This window comes from Phalacrocorax aristotelis, chromosome 1 (assembly GCF_949628215.1).
Source record: "Phalacrocorax aristotelis chromosome 1, bGulAri2.1, whole genome shotgun sequence".
Classification (NCBI taxonomy): domain Eukaryota; kingdom Metazoa; phylum Chordata; class Aves; order Suliformes; family Phalacrocoracidae; genus Phalacrocorax; species Phalacrocorax aristotelis.
Genome location: NC_134276.1, coordinates 169,631,153 through 169,656,826, shown reverse-complemented (window position 1 = coordinate 169,656,826; position 25,674 = coordinate 169,631,153). Strand labels below are relative to the sequence as shown.

Here is a 25,674-nt window from a genome sequence, read left to right as displayed (position 1 = left end):
ACTTTTATTATATAAAACTGTGCTTTCTTGTGAATTTTTCCTTTAGGCTTGCCAATGAGAGATGATGATTTAATTCTTTCCAGATATTCAGTTGATTTAATATAATTTCTTTCATGTGGAACAGAACAGGATAAATGGGCACAGGTCCTAGAATATCTATTCTTTTTCACAAATCCTGAAGGGTACATTTCATGGAATCACAACATATTTTTGGCATTCACTTCTTGCACTAATTACATGGTGTTTGATTATAAGGCTGTTTATTGAAGGTCATATGGTGTTTGTTCTGTCTGCTTAGCCTGGATTTTTGTTTTTAAATTTTTTTTCTGAACAGAGGTGTATGCTTGAATTGAAAATGCTATTTAAAACAGACATATTTTAATAACAAACCCCCTTGCCTAGATTCTCTAGACACAGCTGTTACTATTACAAACCCAGAAGCTTTCATGTACCTCATCTCATTTCATTTCTTTTGGATTATTTCCGGAATAGCTGGAAGCATTGATTATGGTTAAAAACTTCATTTTCCTTTAAGTAAAACCAGTTTCATGAAAGTCTTCATTTAATAATACCTTTTATTCAGCCTTGTGCCTCTGCCTCTATTCTGTGTCTTCTGTGTATGCAGTATGTTTCTTTTGTGTGCTACAAATACATTTAATTGGAAAACAACATACTGAAATTAGTATATGTATCACTCAATCATGTGCTATTGACACAAAGAACAACCCTACCACAGTGGGATTCTGGCAAGGAAATGTGTAGATGTGGAGAGGGAATGCACGATCCAGAACGATATTTCTTTTTTCCTTAACTAGATTATGTATTGAAATAAAAATGCTCCAAAAAAAGATCCAAAAAGTAATACTGTGGGTAGAGGGGTTTGATACAAGAGTTATTAAGTCCTTGCTTCTCATCTTTTCCCCCTGTTTGTCACTGAAGTTCAGCCCTCAAAGTTCATCTCTTTTTGCGCTGGTCTAGATATTGCTAAAGTAGAAAAGGACTTAGGGAAATTCACGCAATTTTCCCTTTACCCCATTCTTTTCCCTTCATTTTTTAATAGGAGCCCATAAGGTCACTCTCAGTGTCTGGGAACGACTCCTTCACTGACTTCATAGTCCAGGGTGAGGGAACAGCTGAATTTTGTTGCTATTGCTGTCATGGCTGTTTCAAAACAGTGCTGCTGTTTTAACTGTCCATTTGTTGACCAGAATCCGTCTGGGACCAAAGTAACCCAATATATCCATGTAAGCGATTCACTCTTAAATTCCTGGAACTGCAACGGATGTAAGATCAGATCTTTATCTGTCATTTAAAAAAAAAAAAAAAAGCCTGAAAAATGTTTATCTGGAAAGGTAACCTGTTCTCCAGTGAAAAAATTCTGTGAGTCCGATTTCTGTTGTTCTGCAATCTGAATTTAAATTTTAATTTGTTTAATATTCACCAACATTAAGTATCCAGTTGTCTACCTGTCATGAATAAGATGAACTTACAAAGCCACCCCATTAACTAGAGTAGAGATGTCAAAGATTTTATGATTAACCAGTGTTGGGACTGTATTTAGAACATCTTTAAACATTGTGTCTGTAACCATTTAATGTTGACTTTTCTCCTTCAGCATGCACCATCTTTTTTTCTGGTGTTCCAAGAAACAATAAGGACTTTCTCATTGCATGATGTGAAGTGGAGGCTAGCTAGAAGCAAAACTTTGCTTTTGAACTTGTGAGCCATGATTCAGCACCTGAAAGTATTTAAGGGGCCATAGCACTTCTGAAAAGCCCAGCAAGTTAGAGGACCACTGAAAATTAGTAGACAATGGATATTAGATCAGACAGTGCCTGAAACATTAGCTGATAAAACTAAGCATGTGGAGAAGCAGATGGTTTACAGGATAAAGGTTAAGCCCAAGAACACTGCAGAGTTGATTTGCCAGCTGACATTGTCTCTTCATGTGGTTTCCAACAAATCTTTAACGAAATTCATGGTTGAGGCATATTACCATATTCCTTCTGGAATTCATTCTCAAACACAACTCCACATCAGCATGAAACAGTGCACAAAATATAGTAATGCATGATCTGAAGAAAGCCCATGGGTGTTATTTTCACATCGGCACAGTGTTTTTGTGTTTGGATGGGGATCAAATGTTGGATTATATATTAATCACAGCACTTCAGACAGCATTACAAATATTAAGCACTTACTATTAGTTGTTGCTGTCCTGCCAGTTCCCCAAAGAAGTAATGCTAGACTAAGCTGAGGTGTTATAAGTCTCAGTTTTAGGAAAGACCACAGCAGTGTTACAAGAAATATTGTGGACTGGTAGTTTCCAAGCTCTCATTTTTCTGAGAGCAATCTGAGCAAAACATCTGAGCAATTTGTGTTTCCTTCCCCCTCCTTTTACTCTCATGCAAAGGGATGCCCAAAAAGACATCTCTCAAGCTTCCTTCTTTTCCAAATTAGTCTTATTTTCCTTCGTCTTCTTTTATAGCCCCATCCCAAACTCCTTCTCTTCTTTTCCCTCCCTAGTCTTCTTTTTTGCATCTCTCATCCCCTCCCTTCTAGTATTTTACTTCCTTTGCCTCTTTCCTTATCAAATTGTGGTTGGTTATATTGGTGACACGACAAATGACAAATACAGTTGTTTTGTTACTTGGCCAAATAATGGCCGCAACAAAAGCCTTTTCGTATACCTGACGGTACTGCATAAAACTGATAACAACTACAGCTGAAGATCCTGCACAGGTTTTTGAGATCTTTAAGAATTCTCCCTAAGCAGGCAGTTTTCCCCACAATTAAAATACTGTAAAAGGGCTTTGTTTTTTTATTTTTTTCAAGTGGCAAAGAACATCAATATGGCAAAGGTTAATATACCTTTCTAAGTAAAGAATACCATCCACAACCATTTTGGCTGTAATATATTGACCTGTGTCCCATTTGTCTGTATGATCATATCACATATAAATGGGCTTTATAACACCAGTTCCCTTTCCACGCTGTTGGTATCTGCTCACAGTTCAGCGGCAGCTAACAACATAACTCCATGATCTTGTGATGCAGAGGGGGAAGCACCACCTGGTCAAGGGCTCTATGAGCTAAGTAACTTGCAGGGCTTTCAACTTTTTTTAGCTGTAGAAAGCACAGGACTTCAGCATATCCCACTCACCTTTAGATGAGTTAAGAGGTTTTGGTCTGAGGGCTTATTCTCTTGAAAGAACAGGAATTTCATTCCCAGCAAACAAGTAGACAGCAGTCCCCAGCTCAGGTGATTTCCAGTTCTTCAGGCATTTTGCTGAATTCAAAAGACTCTTAAAATTGAAATATGTGTCTCTACACACACACAAAGCAGGGACAATTTAGAAATTATAGATGCTTTCATCTTAAGAGGATGTAAATATTCAGTACGAAATGTGGCTTCTAGCAGATCAACGTGGAAAGATTTATCTAAAACAGTTTAAATTGTCTGCTAATGACAGGATATGCTTGTTCAAAGTTTATTTTCATTTAAATAAGGTGCACAAATTCATCAGAACTGTTATGGAAATGTTTTCTGAAATAATGAAAAAGGTAGTGGAAACTGTAGGCGTATTTGACATATTTTCCCTGAAAACAGTAACAGCTTTCAAAGGAGAAGCACCTTTTTTTTTTCTTTTTTCTCTTTTTTTTTTTTAAGCAAAGGATATGTTTACATGAGCTTTCAGCAGCACTTTTAACTGCTGGGCTGTGCTTGAACTGTTATGTTATGCTATGTTATGTTATGTTTAAATCCTTTCTGGGGACTTGGAAGAGTTGACTGATGACTGTTTAGACCCAATCACAATGGTCAATATGAAAAAAATCAGTGCCACAAACTGATTCGTGTCACCAGCCTACTGTTTACCTCTGAAAACATAAACAATAAAGGACAAATCATTACACATTATCAGAAAACCCTTCAAAAATCAAATCAGTCAATGCAATATAAAAGCAAGTGTCCATATCTGCATTCACAGCTTTCTACTGTTTCTTCTTCTTGAAGTTCCTCTGATTTTGTGCCTCAGCAGTGAACTGCCCAAGCTTCATGCATAGGTTTTCAAAGATATTTCTCCTATCTGCACTACTGGCATGACTCAAGAGGAGGTTGCAGGAGATCATTAAGCGGACTCTGTGGCAAATGGCACTGAACCAGGTGAGGCTGAGGTAGTGACGATGTTAAAAGTTCTGTTCCTCAAGTCACTGATCATAGAGAATTTCAGCTTTTGTTAAAAAACAGTGAAACTTTTTGTCCTGTTACACAGGGATAAAACATGGTTTTATAAACTGTATGAATGCTTAAAATCCAAATGGCAATTAAGAAGAATTCCTTATTTTTATGTTGCTTTTTTTTTTTTAACCTTTTGTTTAGAAATCCTGATCTGAGAGTCCTGGCTCATGTCTCCGTTCATCAGGGACTGCCATGGAAATTTCTCCAGCCAGACAAGGATCCTTTCTTCCCTTGGCCCTCACTGAGCCTCCAGAATCCCTTGTGGGAATGGAAGAGCAAGAACTGGGGTGTCTTTTCTCCATGTAGTTCATGGACATTCAGATAGTTCAATTCTGTATGAATGGCTGTGTGAAGGGAACATGAAAAGTAGTGAGGCAATTACTTCAGAAGTATATTTGTCCTTCAGAGTTCAAGCAGCTCCCACGCAAAGGGGACTGTTTTCTGACATTTCTATAGATGAGGTTGTGCACTTGTTTCTTAATTTCTTCTACTTGATACATTTAAGGTTAAGGTCTACCATAAAAGAAAATGTATTTCAGGGAGCAGTTCTATATAACTGCTGACAAAAAGCATGGCTTATATACCAAAGATTTAGGAATTATTTTTTTTTCCTTTATTTTGATAGAAGAATTATAGGGGTCTAATGTGCCAAGCTGAATGCATCAGGTGGGATTTTGGACTTCAGTCAGTATTAGGATCCTCCAAGCTGCTAGACCTTGAAACAAAATAAAAAACTATTGGTTTTTATTATTTAATTGTCCTTGATCCTCAGCCAGACAGAGCTAATTGATGCCTCTTTCCGTGTTTCTTGCCTATACAAGTAATTGCATGTACTTGTAAGTCTGAAAATTTGCCCCAATTACATCTTCATCTCTGTCTGTCTTAGATGGCTAATTTTCTGCTCTGCATGTTTGTCATAAAACAGACAGCATTTAGCTGTTGAACCCTTCTTGCCTTGACTCCTCCCACTCAATTCAACCTCTTCATAACCCTGAGCTGCTGGTTACCTGCATCAGCTCCTCAGACACAAGGGCCACAGGCTGTCATTCTTCCATCAGCCCAGATGACCAGTGTTAAAAGCAGCCCAGCAGCAACACAGTACCAACACTGGGAAAAATCTCAGTATCAAGGTAGTATTAAACCACCAGGAATAAGTCCCACAAGAGCTTCAGGAGGTAGGCAGTGGATGTCTAAATATGCAGAAAGCAGGGGCCATACAAAGCTTTGAATTCCTGAGAGCGCTGTATTTCCTGCACAGGCATCTTGCAGAAACATTGACATTTGTGGTTGAAATAGCACAAAAAAGGGGGCCTGTATGCAAAGCTTGCAAAAGTAGGAAAGTACAGGCACAAGTCTTAATAAGACTTCGAGAAGAATAAGAAGCATGCATATTATTGTAGCTGAAATCATCCTCAATGTTTGTCACTACCTGATAAGTCTGTTACATCATCGCAGACAGAATGCAAATGTAAAAAAAAGAACAATAGAGGAAAAAAGGAAAGCATAGAAATCTTGGCTCGAGAACAGAAAATCGGCTTTTCTGTTTGTTTGTTTGATGTTCAGACCACTGTAAAATATTTACGTTTATTTGACAAAGAAACAAATATTTTCATCTTTCCTTATTGAAATGGAAAATAAACCTCACACCATGTTTTTATGTTGTATTCTTAATTCAATGTTAAAGAACTTACATCAAGCCCAAACAAACACATAGATGACTAACTTCTTAAAAGATCCAAAACACCATGACCTTCAGAGAAAACCTGCACCAACAGCTTTCATTTCTCTATTTGGGCAGTAATTCAGAGGCAGGGAATCTAGGGGCCCTGTGCTGGCAGCTTTCTCAGAGAAGGCATTTTAAGTGTCGCTTCAGCAGAGTAGCTCCTGCCTATTCGGCTGCTAAGCAGTGTGGGAAGGGTTGCTATCAGTCGTTTTTGTCTGAAGCAGTTCCAGTAATTAAAAGTAACAAATTTTAGGATTCACAAAACAGAGTGAACCTGTAGTCTGGTGCTCAAAACAGCCTCCTTGGAGAAAAGAAATCTACACTCCAATTCACTCTGCTTCTGATTCAGACAAGGATTTGAGCCTAGATCCTATAATATCCTATCCTCACTGCCAGTGCAGAGAATCAGTGGATTATTTTAAGACCTGAAACAAAGCAGAGCATCACAAGGAGATTACCCTCCTTGAAATAGCCTTCCTAGTAGTAGGAATACAATTTCAGACAAATTCCAGTGTTTCATTGCCTGGAGAAGGGCATATCATGCTACATGGATGTCTTAGCAACAAAATTATTAAATAAGAAGCATGAATACTGTTTTAAATTTTATTTGTTGTTTCCTGTGGCTGAAACTATTTGCATATTGTTTTACTGAATTTACTAGTAATTCAGAAAACCTGTGATAGAGCATTTTAATGAATAAATGATTTATTGAAAAAGCCCAGCTTCACCGAGAGCAGCTGATTCCACATGTAGCTTTCATTGCCCCAGCCCCTAATTAAGAAATCTTTTGTTTGTAGAAGATGTGATTACAGTTTCTTCACTAATTTTCCTACAAAAGAGATTTCCAGACATAGCCTATCTACATGACAACATCAGCCAGTGTCATGCACGTGTGTAGGAGGAGGTGTGAATGCTGTGAGCAGCAGGCCATGCTGTTCTGCTGCGGTACGTGAGCGTGCTTCCCCTAGAGAAACCCAGATGCAGCTGAACTGCCAGGAAATGAAATCAGAACATCCATTAGCACAGCACGCATAAACATGCTTAAGCTAAAAACCACTGAAGAAACAAAACTAAATCAAGCAGATAGGCAGATAGGTTGGTCAAAGGCATATGCTACAGAAACCAAGACAAAAACAGTAAGAATACCCAGGCTGTCGGCAACATTGCAGAGGATGTAAGAAACAACTGTATTGGGAAAGGAAAGGTTTCAAATTCATTACGGTATAGATTTGTTTGAACTGAGCACTGACAGAGCAAGCACAAGACTCAGAAGCAATGTTACCTCTACTCAGGGAGAAGTAAATTAGCTAAGGCAGAACACAATGCAAATGACATATATTGTTTCATGTGCTTGACCTGAAGTGGTTAGTACTACGGAGTATCATTAAATGGTGTGGTGCCTTGTAAAGCTACCCTTTATGTTTAACTGGGTAAGCAATTCTGGGGAAAAAAATACAATATGGAGGACACTTTCAGTCAAGAGGAGGATGTTTACTTGCTGACTTCAACAATGCCAAAGATTCTCTGCCACATATGGCAGAAGTGGAATATTAGCTGTTCAACAACCAACACAGTGATTTAGGTGTTAGAGTAATCTGATTCCAGATAGATAACAAAACTAGCTGCAATACAATATCAGCAAATAATTTTTCTACGCTGGAAAAAATGCCAGCAAGTATTTGTGGTAAACATTGGAAACCATTGGGTGCAGCAAGGGTGAATGAAAATCCCTTCAGTGACATAGGATATGTGTTGGAGTTAGTAGTTACAACATGCAAATTGGCTTTCTAGTTATCTTCCAAACTTCTACATCTTAGTGTTTGTGTTTCTTTCTTCAGGTGTCATAGAAGTTGCTGTGGTCACTGATATCTCTGCAGATGATTGTTGTGGTGGTGTTTTTCGTTAAAAATGTTGAACAAGAAAGTGGTTGCAAACTGTTTAGAATATTCAGAAAGAAACAGAAAATGCCAGAGCAGAGTATGGAGCGGGGAGATTCATGCATATGGCTGAATTTCTGACTATGCTGGCAGCATCTATAAAGTACTTTTCTTCCTGCAGAGCCAGCTGTGTCATAAAAGCACACAGTGTTTTGATAGATCCAGCATCCAGCCTCCAGTCAAGCTGGCAGGCATGTCAGAAATGTCCGGGTATTTCTCAGTTCTTGAGCCTCTCACTTCGCTTTAACGCCTTTCTTTACAAAGGAACTGTCTGTACCCTGGGCTGAGGTGATAGCACATCTGTGTTAACCACTATAATTTCAAAATTAACTCATATGTAATACGCATTTCTGGCAAAGCACTAGGTGTTTGTGGTTTGGTTAGTGATTGACCACAACTGCAGTGTGCCTAAGGTGACCTGCTTTGTTCTCAACTTCTCATACTTGCAGATGTCTTTGTTTATGTACATGATATTCCATTCAAAACTGTGATGTGCTCTGACAATTAAGTGAAACAAATGTTGGCTTTATGAAGGCAGCTGTGGGTTCAGACAGAACAGCTAAGTCTGTTCCTCCCTCCTTGCAGTGGAAGAGACTGCAATTTTTTCTGAACCAGGAAATATCAATGGGGAGTCTTAGACCAATGTCGGATTAGGAAGAGTTAACATCAGACCTTCAAGCACAGTCATGCTTTTTACATTGTTTTAGGGACCCTCTTCATAGGGAAAAGGGCATTGTGTTTTACATTTTCCTTTATAGTCTTCTGGCAAAACAAATGGATTTAATGAGGTGTGGCTGAAAGCCTACATTGTTTAGTTCCTCAAAATAAAGCAATTTAGGCCTGCTATGGTAATCTGAGGGGAAATCTCACCAAATTTCCCAGAATGTTTAAAAACATTAGGACTGTTTCAAATAGAGACATGCATGCAGTAAAGCAGCTCAAACCCCAGACAGGGTTAATGTATCTTGTGAAGGTCACTGCAGCAACGTAACTATTTTTCATTCTACTTCATACTGCTCGTTCTGGGAGAGGGAATCAAGATGGGACAAATTAGCCTAGATGAGGATACTTAGGATTTTCTCTTTATTAAAAAGTTGCCAGATGTGGAGTCAGCAGGTTGCATCAAAGGTGTACAACACAGAGCACTGGGCAGCAGCATCTGCTCTTCAGCCCAGTGAAAGTTTGTTCAAGGATGTGGCATGTTTTTTTTCTTCACTCAGATTAATTGGGATTTGACAGGGACAAGTCTTGAGCATTAATCTGCCTGTGTCCAAAGATTGTTCCATAAGATACTACTGACCTTTGAAGAACTAATTTATAAGGCTTTCCACCCTACTGTGCATTGGAAAAATCCATTAATATCAGGCCGGCTGGTGGAAAATAACTGCTGAAAGAGATTTCAGCAGATTACATGGCCCTGATTTCATCACATAATGCCCCGTCAGAAAATTGAGTACCTTGATGATTCAGTGTCCCTATGTGATTTTATCTATCATCCCTTCCCACATATAAGCTTGGCATCTGTTTGGGGAAGGGTTAGTCTTTTTTTATTTTAATATGTATATAGTGCCTAAAAGGGTCATATTTTTTGGCTGAAACTTTGTTGTATGATTAGTTCAAACTGTAAATAATGTTAATAATATGCAAATATGCCTGTGAATATTCACTTTGGAGTATGTATATTTGTTCTTTGTTTAAAATAGAAATTAATTTCCAAGTACAAGCACATCATTATTGTTATAATTTAATTAGTAGTATTGTCACATAATTCTTTTTTTTTCAAAAAAATAAATTACTATGCTACTATTGAGTAAAGAACATAGGTAATCATGCATACATATTGTAGAGACTTTTTAAATTTGTATTTCTTCATATAGGGTGAACACAGAGGTACAGAAAATATTTTGCTAGAAGGGCAGGAGTTTCTCAGCAATCAAATAAAAAGAACTGCAAAAATAAATGTTTTTGTGATAGGGTTTCTGCATGGGTTATTTCTATGCTGCATTTCTAGACTAGGTTATTTCCACAAGTGCACTGGAGCAGAATAAGGCCTGATTGTCAGATAGAAAAGATTGAATGTTAGAAAATGAAGTCCTCAACCATTTTAAAAATCTACTTTCAGGGAAATGCTTCATCTTCAAAGAAAAAATTATACCACATGCATAGTCTTTAAATGCTTGTTACTGAGGCCAGACTTAAAATGTTAGAAATAGATGCAAGCTATCAAAGAGCAACTAATTGCTTCTATCTACAAATACAAGAAGACTAAAATAATATGACTGCTGGATAGTCTGTTGTGCTGGCTATCAGAAATAAAAATGTCATACATTCCCAATGAAGAGTTGACTGTAATAGTCAAGTTGTGTATTGAAATCCCAATATAATTCATAAAAATAGAAAAAAAACCCAGCCAGATTTCATAAGATGCCCACTGATATCTCGCTTGTTCGTGAATTGTGAATGGTCCTTTCTAAATACCTGGACTTCTCTAAAATCCAGTGCTATTACATGCATGTATATGAGCCAGCAGATAGCTAAATACTGCTCTGAGTTGATTGTATTTGCTTGAACTGATACAATTCCTATGCAAATATTTGGCTAGTTCAGTATATAATTGGGAGGGGATGTATCCCTTAATTTCTTAATTTTCTCTTTTTCACCATTATAATAACTAGCCATTCCATTTTTTGTGAAGTACCTGGTCTATGAGATATTGTAATCATTATTGTAATTGGTTTTACCTTTTCAGAAACTAAAATAAACCAAATATTCAATGACTATCCCAAAGCTACAGAAAGAAAGAGTGTCAAAACTAGAAACGGAATACTGAAGAATGTAACAGCAGAAAATTGGTACTTTTATAGACCAAGATTTCATCTCATGTTGCCTTGTCCCTGGATTTGATTTGGATTGGTGTATTCCAGTTCTAAAATCATACACTGAATTAATCCATCCAACTATATATATTCAGCATATTGCTTTGGACTCTAGGCCTTATATAGTTCATGCCTTAAAAGTATCAGTCTTCAAAGGATGACAGCAATTTATGAGTTATTTATACGTTAAGTGGTTGTTCACCATTAGTCACTATCTTAAAAAAGACAGAGGTGGTTCTGATAACTAGTAGTCATGCAACCCATGATTTTTCTAGCATATATATTTACCCAAGTGTACCCAAATTCATTGTGTTAGCTACTATGTAAAAAAAAAAATAAGGAAATGTAATTTGTCTGTAGCAATGATGTTAACAGGATAGACATTGTAGCATTTGACAAGAAAGACGGAGTAGACAAGAATTTGCTTAGGAATATTTGGGTTCTTACACAGATGATTTTCAACATATTAGTGTTAGGAATTCTTAGACAAAGTGTTAAGCACATGTTTTATGTCCATCCAAAATCTCTTCTGAAAGAAGAACAATCTTTTCAGCTGTAGAAAAGATGCAAGCAAAGAAAAAAAAATCAAAGTAAAAATAAAGCTGTTACTTCTTGATTTATGAGTTAGAACAAGTTTCATTCCAGCAAAACTTGTATCTTAACACTCTCACAGCACAAGAGTGACACTGCAATATCTTTATATGACAACAGCTTGGAGTAGTCGGAAACATATCATGATGTCTAACGGGATTGGAGGTTGAATTTCGTTTCCATCCAGGCGAAGGTATCGGAGGCGAGGCGTGTTGCCATAAAAACCATAGTCTTCTGCTACAGCAATTGAGACTGGGCATATCTGAGTACCATTGACACCTGAAAAATGTAGATCAACATGTTAGGTAATTTCCATGGGAAAGGTTCATGAAGATAAAATTCATTTAGAAGACAAATAAAACAGGCTTCCACTGATATTTGTATGAGAGACACTTGCTCCTATCAGAACTGGAAAACGCCAAATTAACAATTAACTGCTTTTTTGATCAAGCAAAACCACATCTTAACATACCGTAATCTAGATCAGTCAATCACATATTTAATGTGCTGCAGTTATGAATAAAGGTCACTAGTTGCATAATTTTACCTTGGACAGAGAGGAAACTATTTAGACAACTACCGGGTAACTATTCATTGAGAGATAACATTCTGCCCTCAGAGAGAGAGTAGAACAAGGTTAATGCTGTGGGATTTTGAACATCTTACTGCACTGACAGTGCATTAGTTTTAGCTGATAATAGTCCACAATGAAGATCCTGCATTTCAAATGATAACAGTATTGAATCAGAGGAGTTTTCTGTATGTGTCTGTAACTTCTAACATCTGTACTTTCGTGTTATCTCAAATTCTTCAGTACAGTTGGTTTTAATTGCAAGAATATAAATTGTGCAATGGGATATTTTTCTCCCTAATATGAAAGCCAACAAGTCCTTAAAATTCTTTACAAATCACACATAGCTTGTTTAAGTTCAGACAAAACTTGAAACTATGACTTGAATTTTTACCCATTTTTGTAAGAGTGAAATAGATTGGGTTCTTTACATTGTTTCCCCTAAGTTACCTCTGCACTGTTACTTGGCTAAACTGCTTTTCATATTTTGTCTTCAGTTGTTGAATAGTGAGGCTTCGCTGCCCGGTTTAATCCTCAAGATGGCCTTACTCTAGAAAACACTGAAGATGTGTTTTTTAATCAAAGATGTCAATTCCTTTGGCCAAATTATGTTATTTAATGATTGGTTTGACTGCTTGAGGATCTTGTTGGCCCCAGACCATCTTCAAAAAGTGGTTGAATGGAGAATATGTGGGTAACAGATTTTTTTTTAGCAGATATTAAGCAGCCCAGAAATAGGAAAAGCTTTCTACCAAATTTTTTCTCCCCTTATATTTAGCAATGATAATATGCACACATCTTTTGATTACAATCTCCTAAACTGATTGAAAGTTACAATGAAAAAACAAAACATGATCTTTTTTTTTTCCCCAAAAGAAAAAAAAAACATTCTGTTCTGAAAAACTGCCCAGCTGTTTGCAATATCTTGGAAACGGATGTTATCTTTGTCGTGGAAACTACATAAATACATTCAGTTGGCCAATGCCTAAAACTTTTATCATATCCATGATATCAAAATGTCTTTGCCCATGTTGTGAAATTTGATTAATGTTTGTCAAGTATTTGATATACTTGGAAAAAACGAGCTACAACTTATTTTTATGTGTGAAGCTACAAAGCAGGAAGTATAAGAGTGAGGTTTCAGTATGAAAGCATTTATTAAAAGTTGTAGAAGTAAATCAACATTATGTAGCAGAAAATATCTGCCTTTTTGGGTCAACACTACTGTCTTTAGGAGACAAAACAGCTGGAAGTGTGTTCTAAATCTCTGTGTTCTCTGACACAGAATTGTCTCACTGCGCTAGTTTTCACTGGGTTAATTACTCTAACCTCAAATTGAGGCAGCAGTTAACTAACCACAGGCCACCTATGAAGAAGTTATTTCCTGATGATGTGCGGTATGAAGTGTTTTTGGTTTTTATTGTTCTCTTCTCATGAACAGTAAATCCTACCCAAACTACCAGAGGAGTAAAAGCCTCTCTCTCTCCTTTTCTCTTGCAATCCTATTCATGGGTATATTGCTGAATTTTTTTAAGCAGGAGGGGCAGGGCAATCCATCTACAGAGGTCCAATTCACCCTACCTAAACTGATCCATGTAGAGGGTGTGTCAGTCTATGTAAAATATTTAGACTCTTTTTATAAACTCTGGAAGGAGATGAACATTTCCAAAAGGTGATTCACAGCTCCTTAAAATGGGATGATTTTCCCTCTGCAGTTTTGTGTATCTTTGCATTAACTGAGTAGGTGGTCTGTATGACTAATCCAAACTAGATGCAAAAATCTAGGATGGTTAATCCAAATAAAATGAATTCCACTTGTTGTCAGCAGTACTGTTAAAAGGTGTAATATTTAAGAATGATACTCTGGAGCTGCTGTCAGGGGAAACTGCAGAAGAGGTTCTCATTAATGACTAATCCTGTATGGCTGTTGTTAAAGAACTGCAGATGATCTTGTTTGTTTTCCAGTAAAAATCATCATTTAGAAGCATCCAGAAAGTAAGCTGATCTAGAAGATAGATGTGTTCTGACATATATGAGTGTGAGGGTATTTCTGTTGTATTCTTGTAACCTCTAGCTGCACTCACTGTAGTCCAGCTCAAACAGTTGGACTCCCTTTCTCTTATTCATAGAATATGTAACTGCAGCAGCCATGGATCAGTCTGGAAATCTGTACCTTCCTGGGCTCTTCCAGCAAAGAAGGCCATGCCAGCTATAGCGCAGGGGTCTGACAATAAGACTGGACCTGTAACTTCAACCATTCCTTTCCAAATAACATATAATAGATTCTATTAGACTGGCATTGCTACTTGGCCCAAGGACTTCTACCTTTCTCTACATGCAGAATATTAGCTCAGACGAGTTATCCCAAACTCCTGGTGTTTCTCTAGGGGAACTTACCATTTACTCCCTTTTATTGCTCCTTTGATAACACTGTAATACCACCTGCTTTCCCTTGCTCACTCACTACATCACCGTTTTGTGCTCCTCCTCTTATTGCTTCCTCTAAAACTCCATTTTCCATCATTTGACATCTCCCCAGAGCCTTGCATGTGTCTCTCATAAATAAATATTTAAACAAGTGTGTTTTAAAATGCCATGGAGCAAGTGTGTGTATCTGATGTCACCATAATTAATTTTGGTTTTATGTTGATTTTGCTTCCAATTTTCAAGTACTTTTTTTCCTCTGTATCTTGAGGTCCTTGGGGAAAGGACCACAGGTGAAATCCTGGTTTCTCTGAGACCAATGTTGAGGTTATCATTGACTTCGCTGGGCTTCAGGATATTGTCTTTTATCTTCATAAATGGTCTCTGGAGAAATAAGGCCTTGGACTTATATGAAGAACTAGTGTTATAAAATAACATACAATAGAATGTAGGCAAATGGTATATATGTAGAAGTTTTGATGTCTGCAAGGCCAGCAGTGTAACTATGAACCACCAAGAGAAATGAAGCAGCAATTGGCAGGTGCGCAGGGCTATCTGAGAATTAATATTATAAAAAGGGCTTGTACTGCACACGTAAAGTAAACCTTCAGGAGGACACTTTTGTGGAGAAACCAGATCCAGGCTGTTAGAATTACTTTTTTTATTTTTCAAATCTTTTGTATTGGTTATCTTAAAGTAATGACTGGTCATTAACTTCCTGGTTTAAGAAGAGAAAAACAATCTGCAGAATTAATGCCATATCTTATTACTCCTGCTTGATGGAATTATATTCCTTGTTTGTGATCCTAAAAGCCTTTTGAGATATTGTCTAGACTATGTCCTTATCCCCTACATCTTGAACAATTATGCTGTGTGGTAGGATGTGCCTTACATAATACCTGCCTTTCATTTAAAGTGTCAGGTTGCCTTCTTAAATATTTTTTGACTATTTAATATGTAGTTACTCAGAATAAAAATTTTTTTTTAGATTAAGAGCTGTCTTGTGATTAAATTAGTAATGAATTTTGAAAAGTGGTAAAGGCATTAAGAAATATAGGGCCTGTGGAAAACTATTGTGTTTTAGGCTCATGGGTACCCATGTGTGACTGGAAAATGGCATTTGTGTTTACACATATTATACAGGTTGATTTTCATGGTTTTAACCTTTTTTAAACTTATTTAGGAAAGGAAAACAATTTGGCAGCTCTTTAAATACTACCTAGACACAAAACACTTCTTAAACTGGACAGTTTACATTCCATTGATTTCAATTTAGTGTCCAGTTAAGGTGACAGGAGATAAAGTCTGCACCTAAGGCCCTGCAGTGAAGCAATTAAAATTTTGTAACCAGAGGGCAATGAAATATGTTCAGTAACAACATATGTCATAAGCCCTACCTCTACTTAACTGTTAGACTCCTTGCAGGTCACTTAAATATGTGCCAGTTGTACAAGGTTGATTTTTCTTTACAAGGTGTCATGCATTTGTTTTGCAAAATTGAGCAAATTAACTTTAATACGTATCTACCTTTGGTATGTCCTTGTTTCATACAGAAGCCAAACCATTATTTTTAGTATATTTGTGAACTACAGGGACATATAACAGGAGCGAGGAACTATTTATTCAATTAAATCACCATGACTGGAAGACAAATGTAAAGACTTGGTTACCTTCTGTGTGGAGATAAATAGAAAGTCATCACTTTGATTTTGGCTTTTGGTATGAATCAAAGGATTTAAGGTCTGTAGGACTTACTGAGCAGATACTTTACCCAGTGTCCCTAACCACCACATTCCCCACTGTACCTGGATGAATCTGGAAGCAGTGCTAGAAGCAGAGCTATGATATGACAACAGGCTTCTGGTGCCTTGGTTACAAAAGTTTGTCTCATTTATGCAAAGCGACAATGTTAGAAGACATTTGAGGAGATAAACTTTAGTAGGACAAAGCTGTAAAGTCAGTGAAAAGATTTTTCATGAAGACTAAACCAGAGTGTCAGCATTTTGTGCATAGTAAACAAGAGATGGTAAGGTTATTCAAGCTTCAAATGTTCAATATCCACATTCTATTTAATCATATTTGAAATAGATTGTATTCAGTACAGCCAATATTTTATTCTGTTTTAAGGGTGCCTCACCTTAAGCTCCTACTACATAATTTAGGTGGGCAGAGACATACTCAGAAGAACTGAGCATAGAACAATTCTATTAGTTTAGTCGAGTCCCTAGGATGCTCAGGAACTTTGAAAATCTAGGAGTCACACAGATGTGGATTGAATAACCTAACTTGTTGCACCCACTTTTTTATTGTTGTTTCTTGCTTATTTACTCCTAGCCTTTTTGTGGGAAACTTAATTTGTTCCCACAAAATGGTTGCTGGCATGTATATAGCAAAACATGAATGCACAAATCCTCCTTAATCCACTCATATTTCTGATCTGCTTGCAAAGTGGTTTCTCTGTATGCATATGAACATTTTTCACATGTGGTATTACTTCCATGCACATATTTGGTTGTCATATTTTAGACCTGGCTTGAAAACTCGCCTGTGGGAGGTCCTCTTGTTCATTGCCCTATAATCTACAGCACATTTTTAATCTCTTTATTTCAAAGAGCATTTTTTGTAATTAATTACACATTTTAAAATAATTATGTCTCGGTAGGATCCCACACTGACAATACACACTTACTTTTGATTCTGTTGTGATCAAGGTGAAGGTGCTCGAGATGAGCATTGATCGGTGGAATTTTAGTGAGCTGGTTGTGAGACAGCTGTAGATCTAGAATAGATGAAACATTAAACCCATTTGGGGGAATACCATCATCAGATAATTTATTGTAGTTCAGCCTGAGGAAAGTCACTTTGGGTATTGCACTGAAGTAGTTCTCTGGTATCACTTCAATGGAGTTGTTGTCCAAAAACAGCTGCAGTGTGTTAGCTGGAATGCTTAAAGGCATTTTCTTGAGTGAGTTTTTTGCTATATTGAGTTGCATAAGATTGTTGAGTCCTTGGAAGGTGTCACTTTGAAGAGCGCTGTCCAACAAACTGTTCTGGTGCAGATCTAACATAGTAAGGTTTTCCAAGTTGCTGAATACCCCTTCTGGGATTCTGGAGATTTTGTTTCTAGCCAGTCTTAGCTGTTCCAGGCCCACTGGTAATGGGGCAGGCACCTCTTCCAATTCGTTATCTTCAAGAAATAAGTAAAGCAGCCTTTTCAGCTTGCTCAGCACACCACTCTCAATTCCACGGTTGGTGATCTTATTCTTGTTCAGGTTTATCCATCTCAGATGAGTGGCATTCACAAAAGGCTTCTCAGAAACAGTTTCAATTAGATTATTTTGAAGATAGAGGTACCAAATTCTTGCTGGGATTGCAGGTATTTCTTTAAGTCCTTTGTTATCACAGTATAATGCATTGGGGAAACTAGGAGGACAAAAGCACTCTTGTGGACACTCAAAAGTGTAGTGAGACCAATGCTCAGGATCCAGCTCATCATAAACTTGTCTCACAGTTCGAGTCCACACGGAATTGACCAAGAATAAGAGCAAAAGGCTTGTATAGACTTTTAGAGTCATGGTTTGCCTTGGAAGGGGAGAAAAACAATTAGCTGTCTCTCAACAGAACACTCTAACAGCATATTAGATTAACAAAGCAGTATTACATAGAAAACAGAATTTCCTTTATTGCAGCCAAATTCTGTCCTCTGTGGCACGTTAAGGAAAAACTGAACAGTAATATAAGAGTTACAAACAAGTCAGTGCTTTGAAGAACATTTTCCTGATTCAGTTAAACTCCACATTGGCTACCAGTTTAACTGATGTTCATACAAGTGTCATTTTAAAGAACCTGAAAACATGGATCATTTTTCTGACATTAAATCAGTGCTTCTTATAAACTTATAAAAACAGGTTTTCCTATACAGAGCTACAAACTACTTTATATATGTACCATCTTCACTAAAACTATCAATACCATGATGATATAAATACTATTGAACACAGTGTTCCTCCTTTTAAAATTAATCATACCCTCTTTTCTGTTTTCCTCTCTCTTAAATTATAATGGCATCTGGATCAGATTTTCCAGGGTCTTTTCTCATCACAGAAAAGTGGAAGATCAAAGAGTGTTTTAACAGCTGTTTGTTGGGCATGTTCTTAAAAAGCTTGGAGGGAATATGGTTGAGTAATCCATTTCCCTCCCTCATTCACTCTCTCATGTCCAAAATTATAAATTTCCTTCTCTAAAGCAAACAGCTAAAGCAAGTGCCTGATCTAAATGACACAAAAAGTAAGTCTTAAGCAAATTATATCATCTACACTCATGCATCTTGTCTCTGTTTTACTTACTTATTTGCTTTGTTTAGCCTCTTCCACCATTAAACAAGGAACAAAATTATAAATGATAATTTACTCCAAAATGAAATATTCATGTAGCACAAAACCAGTGCTTCACAACCTCTGTTATCTTGCTTGCTTCCTGATGAAGATTAGCAAGCATTTTGCAGTGCAGAGGCAAGAGACTGACAGCTGAAACGTCTGTTCAAAATTAGGAGGTTAGTTTTGGCAAAAATAATATTTAAATAAAAAGTAAACTCTCTCATAGGGTTAATGCACCAGTAAAGTTAAGAACTCAGTTAAGTTGCTGCATATAAGTAGTCATTTAATAGTTTTCAACATTGTTGTTACCAGTAACAAGTGCAGTATCCTACAGATCTTCCAGCCTCATAAACTGCTATCTGGAAGCATTCCAAGAAAGGACAAATAAAATCTTTTTAAAGAATAACATCTCTAATTTACACAGTGAAATGGTACCTTCTTACTGTGTAAATATTCGTAACCTTAATAACATTTTAAAAAAGAAATATAAAGTAATTTACCTTGTTAGTCAAGTTCCTGGAGCTATCTGAAGCCAGTTAGAAATCACTTTAAATTCACAGCCTTTGGCTCCTAACCACTGTGTTTGCTTCCTGTCCTCCTAAGAATTAATAGCATATAAAACTTGAAGTACATGCTAGTATTCCCAGATGTATTACCATACACACCTTATTAGCTATTGTTTCTAATTTGACATTGCTTCAGAGTTTAGGCTTACCTCAGCTTTCTTGGATCTTCTTCTCTTTCTATTGGTCACTGTTGTTAGACTGTAATAGCTTGAGTCAGGCTACAAGCCGTGTTCTATGAATACAGCCTAATATATACGCATCAGTGGCTACAGCTTTTAACCCCTAAAATAACTAAGGCACCTCAGCACCTAGGCGGGAAAAGACAGGAAATCCTGACTTTAATATCAAACAGCCAGTGAGCTGAACGCATTTGATTTTTACATTTTAACAGATGAGATGAACTGGTCTAGATGAAACAGGTAACACAAAATGTACCTTTATTCAAAATTTTTGTCAGAAGATACTTTACACGAAAAGCTCGCTTACATCATAATTCATCTTCATAATACCTGAACTGGCCACAAAGAATTAAAAACAGTGCCATCTGTTTCCATGGAAATATTTTATTTGATTTTTATTAAATGCAGATGCTGCCATGCTATTTAAAGACAAAATTCTTGATTAGGAGAAGAAGATAGCAAAAGCTTTTGCTAAGAATTTTTTAATAACATTTTCATTCCTTTAAAGATTAAATCATACATTTTCCTTTTTGTTCAGAGAGATATTTGCATATATTTCTACAGTTATCATACTTTCCAGTGCCTACTGTAGAGAGGTCTGGTTTTAATTATCAAGGCACCAATTAATTATCTTGTTTTATTATTGATCTCAAGTAAACTCTTTCCAGCCAATTTGCTATCCAAGACATAGACACATATTTCTCACATTAAATATTTTGGAGGATTTTTGTTTTCTTTTTCCGTCCAAACTTAAAGTAACAACTTAATATCAGGAAAACTACCCACGTTCAAAGCCAGAACAATGACATAAGTATTTTAAGGAAACATAAATATATCCTGGTACCTTTTAGGAGTTTTTATTAGTTTTGAAACTTATTTATATAATTATTTTAATTCAATATCATCTTGTTTATTTTAACAATAAATCCTCTACAAATTTATTTCATAAACTTTAATACTTCGCTTCCTAAACTAAGAATGTCTCAAAAGAAGTTTAGAAGTAGAACAGACAAAAAGATAAGTAATCAAAAAAAAAGAAAAGGAAAGCAACCCCTAAGTACACAGGCAGCTTCCAGTGACTTCAGCAAGAATAATTTTAAACACGTCATAAAATTTTTTCATATGTTTGTACTACTTTGGTTTTTGTTTAGGAAAAAATACATCCTTACTACCAGTAATTTTTATATGGCTTAAGTATGTGCTTAAAAACAAAACAAATGCCTAAGTGTTTCTCTCTGCTAGAACTCCAGACCCTTCAATATCTTTTAGAGATTATTAGGGCTTTCTTATAAGCCAGGTAAAAAATATATTCCCTCATGCATACTAAGCTGAATATTTCAAAAGTTAATTAAAAAAAATTTACATCTATACCTAAAAATAAAGCTCCTATCTTTAAACAGATGCACTATTTATAAGCACAAAAATTAGATGTAATGTCTTAAACTTTTCTTTATGAGTGTCACTTTAAACACCTAGGCCTTAAAATTTTTCCTTTGAACTCCTGCAGCAGATGAGGTACCACACATTAATGATGAGGAGGCTTGTCAGCTGGAGTCCATGGAAGAGAGCTGGGGAGAGACAAAGGCACCACTGTATGAAGGTTGTGTGTTCAGTTGTGAGTAATTTAAAGAGGCATCACCATTAAAAGTGCATCTATGATTCTTGTAAAATCCAGGCAGTGCAACTTAAAACTGGTTTGCATTTGTGCTAAATCTCTGCAGAGTGTGTAGATGGAATGTGGAGGCACTGAGGTCTGTTCACCATTAAAGACTGTTATACTGAGGGTTTAAAATAGGGAGTCCTGGTGGCAGATATCTGTTGTGACACACTTAAATGCAAATTGCCGGAAGTTGCACATTTAACAAAAAAAAAAAAAAGGAAGATTGATTTATCGCGTGCTTTACAGGGGTCTGAATTTACCCTTTAACCTGCTAATCATGTACAGATGTTCATTATGTTATCATAGAAGGCACTGGCAGAAGGACTTGCTGGTTACCTTGTGACAGGCAGTATGAACTACTGTTCAGCAAGGGAGAAGCATGTCACAGTCTGCCCTTTGTGGCTTTGGAGGCCAAGTATTTGATCCTTATCAAACACATACACTGCCATCCCATTCAAAGAAGCAGTTCTCCACTAGGACAAGAAAACACCAAAAACATTTGCTAAGACTTTCTCAATAACGTGAATTTTCATTTCTTCTGATGCAAACAAAGAACAGAAAAAAATGACAGAAAATGTCATCAAAATCTGGAAGAACAGGTGTGATAACTGTAATATATATTCTCACGTGCACTCAAAATTTTGCAAAGATCTTTGCAGTGATGGCTTGGGTGCCCAAGCAGACTTTGCAGAAAGGCCTGCTTTCCATGAAACCTTCAAGATTACACACATATTCTCTGTCATACGTTTGTTTTGTTCAGTATTCCATCATCTGGTGTTACTATTTATTATTTAAAGGGTGCAATATATGGTGATAAAGTTTTACAGACTAATAAAAGACCACAGCCAAGATTTTAAAAAATGACTAATGGTTTGGGAGGCTTTTTGTTTTGAGTATCCAACCTGAGACACTTTCCAGAGCCTTATTTTCAGTAAGAGCGGGCTCAGAATTTTGTGTTAATGAGGCAATTTTTAACTCGTGAAGCTGAGCAATCAGAGGCAAATATTAATGAAACACAAACAATCTACCAAAACGTAACAGTACGCAAGGTATTTGCATGACAATAAAAGGAAGTGGAAAAGTTATTACAGTAAAAATACTGTGAATGCCCACTCCCTGAATTTTGGAAACCTTTTAAAAGATACTGTTGGGAGTATTCTAGTTTGAGGAAGATGTCTCAAGTTATTACAGGATTTTTGCTCCATATGTCTCCTGGCAAACCACATTGTTAATCAATGTAATAAGAGAATCTGTATTAAAAAAAATCAAAAAGTGAGGAGAACCAACAACTGCAGAGGGTGGTAACATCTCCTTGAGCAGAGTGATGTACATACTTGAGACTAGAACAGTCCACAAGCTTAAGAAAGACTAGAAGGGCTAAAAACATAGACTAGAAAGACCCATTGGGAGGAGATATGGACAACTGGGTGTGCTGTAAGAGCTGTTTTTATGTTTCAGCATCGAAGTTGCTGACGGTGAAAAAAATGAATCACTTTCTTTCAGTAATGGCTGCCATATGTCTCAGATTTAATACGAAGCAAGGTCTGTTAAACATCAAGCATGTGTATAGTTCATCACCAGCAAACCCAGGAGTATACTGCAAGCAGAGCTAACTCACCAGCCCTGTGGATTGCTCCATTTAACAAAGGCTGCAATCCAGTGTGCCTAATTTGAGTACTGCTTTACTAAAATACAAGATGTCTTGCTCCAAAGGGCAGTTTTTCTGAAACACCCTCTTAAATTCTGTTCATGATGACTAGAGAAAGGTGATGCTTCAAAACCTATAGAAAAGAGTAACTCTAGTTTATGTACCCTTCTCTATATACTCTACTGGTAGCTCAGGCAGCCATGCAGACCACTTAAGGCAGGTGTTTACATTTACTCAGGGTTCAGTCTGCCTCTTTAAGTTCTGAAGATTGGCATGTAGTGGTGATTCTCTCTCTTTTTTTGCGTTGCTGCTTGAAATAGAGAGTAGGAAGCTCTGAGTTTTACTTGGAGTCAGAAAGACAAACCTATTTCCCAACAGTTCCCTGATCACCGGACAGGGATATATCCCAATTAATATCTGCTACTCCTTTTAAAAAGGAGCCACAAAAGTTCGGCAAGACCAAAGAGTCCAAAATAAAGCAGATGAGTGAACCCTTCAGGCTAGCACAAGGGACAGTGCAGACAGATCAAAGGGGCCAGCACAGATGTTCCAGATCCTCTGCTCCTACAGATGCCTTTTACTCCACATAATTCCTGGTGAAAAAGTAAAACCAAAACAGACAGGAGCAGGAACTCTGCACCTCTCCTAAGAAGCCTCAGATTGCCTGCCTAGATATCTCAGCGGGAGAAGTTGCATCTCGTTTAAATAGACATTTCTGTTCATACGCAGGCAGCTAAAGTATAGGGAGTTTACCTGGGGAGTTTTCAGATTAGATTAGGAGATATTCTGTAAGGGAATCCTGGAAAATGGTTGGGCCAGCTTAATTTGTGAAATGTAAATGTCAGCTGACACCTTGTTTATATAAGATTTGGGAGGATGGGCTCCTGTTCTAAAAACCCAGAAACAAAATTCTAGCAGTTTACTTTCTGCACACTTTCACTCCCTTCTAAAAACCACAGTGAGAAATGAGTAGCTCAGCTTAAGGAGATCCTTGCAGAGCAACACATTTCAGAAGAGAATAACTATGCAAAAGGGCTCAGTTTTATGGGAAATATAGTGCTCTCCTGAGTATGCTTCATTAAGAAAATTTTTGGCTGTCTGTTCCCTTTCCCTCTCTGTTTTGGGCTCTATACTGCAGTGACACCCCAAAGGTTCCACGACACAGTGCCAAGATCTGGTATTTATCTTGGCTAGCTAGGTTTAGTTTACCTACTATGTAAATGTGGCTGTCAGTTTGTTACCTTAATTTGTTTTCTTGCTTTCAACTATTCCAACACTGAAACAAATCTATCCTACCCAAGGACCCAATTTTTAAAATGCTAGATGTACCAATATATATGATAAATGTACTTTAAATATCTAATGTGCATTTATCAATTACACACATACCTTAGGTTCTGGGCCTGCATGTGGCTATTTAGATGATTTATATTTTCCAGGCAACAAATAGTAAATTAAAACATGAATTAGTCACCTGATGGCCATTCTGTATATGTGCATTTTTCAAAAGTAAACCATCATGCATTAAATATTCTAAGACACCATTAAGATAGTAAAAACAGACTGTGAGGTGTTAGTGTTACTTTTGTTCTCTTATTTTGTTCTGTTGTTAAAGAAGTCCAAAAATATTTGAATTTTTCTTCACTTTAGATTCCCACAATAGGATGATGAATTCCAAGAAGCTTAGACTTATAGAAAGATCTGTCCCCTAAAATAAATGACAAGAGTTTAATAAAAGAGCACTCCCACATTTTAATTTAAAAAAATATTTAGTCCCCGTATAATAAAGCTTTGCTATAGTGGTTCTGCCAGATGAGAAATTCAAGGTTCGGGTGCTTTTTTTATTATTTAAAAAGAAAAGCCAAATGACATAAGCTATATGAAAACCCAGCACTTCTTTTATTTTCCATTAATTGTAGGTTTGGTTTTTTTGTCTAATTTTTAATGCAGATACTCTTGGGAAATACTGAACTTAAACATTAGAATATGTGGGGTTTTTTCTTAAACTTTCATGTTGGTCATAATTTTCTAGAACTGGCGTTTTCCAAAGCACTAAGGTGCTTCCTGCCTTGATGCTAGTGTCTCCCTCACCACAAGTACTCCCGTCACTAATTATCCTTTCAGATGCAACATGTTGAAACTGAGTCTTTATACTGCAGATGAAAATCCTCAACACCCAGCACTTCGGTGCCAACTGACACTACCTTTTTCTCTGAAGACAGCTCTGGAACCCAGCTCCAGAGAGAATTCATCCCTATTCAAGCACTGTGCAGCACTCCAGAGGCCCTTAACAGTCAGGGCTGTCCTCCAGCATTGCCTACTCTTAACTTAGGTGATTCCCTGCTCATCACAGTGGCTGCTGGGACTCCCAGAGGTAAAGGTCTAGTTCTTTTCTGCAGTCTGTGTATAATATACACCTCATATCAGGGCTGTGGTTTTCATTAAGAACAACATACGTGTAATTTTTAATCTAGGGTAGGAATGAAAATACTGCAGGGGGATGACTTTTCTTAGTTTCTTCCAAACTTAAGAACCTGAATAAAAACATCTCATTTTTACACACAGAATCCCAAATTCTTCGTGGAATCAATGTGATGGTACACATAATTTTGAGAATTTATTAGTCTTACTCTTTTTTTTTTTTGGCAGTAAAAGGGTCATAATGACAAAGTCTAAATGTGAAGTTCAGGAAACATTTGCTTATCTAGTTTGGAAACCAGTCTACAGAACTAGATGGATTGCAGATGCACACAATGAGATACTGGAAAGCTCATGAAAACAGGAATTTTGAAAGGCAGTACTTGGCCTTGTTTAGCTTGAAGACAGCTCATTATTAAATTGGTTTACAAGGTACAGAGTCCCTAAAAATTCCCAGTACTTCTC

General features: G+C 36.9%; 1 protein-coding gene across 1 annotated transcript in view; it reads right to left on the bottom strand.

Moving 5' to 3' along the window:
- Window positions 1–5,810: 5,810 nt before the first annotated feature.
- Window positions 5,811–25,674, bottom strand: part of LOC142056024 (keratocan) — a 37,403-nt gene continuing 17,539 nt past the window's right edge. Inside the window, exons 4-5 of the mRNA XM_075090201.1 lie at window positions 17,052–17,944; window positions 5,811–11,646 (exon numbers count right to left, since the gene is read on the bottom strand). Coding sequence (XP_074946302.1) covers window positions 11,474–11,646; window positions 17,052–17,944 — 1,066 coding nt within the window. The 3' untranslated portion in view covers window positions 5,811–11,473. The remainder of the gene's footprint in view (window positions 11,647–17,051; window positions 17,945–25,674) is intronic.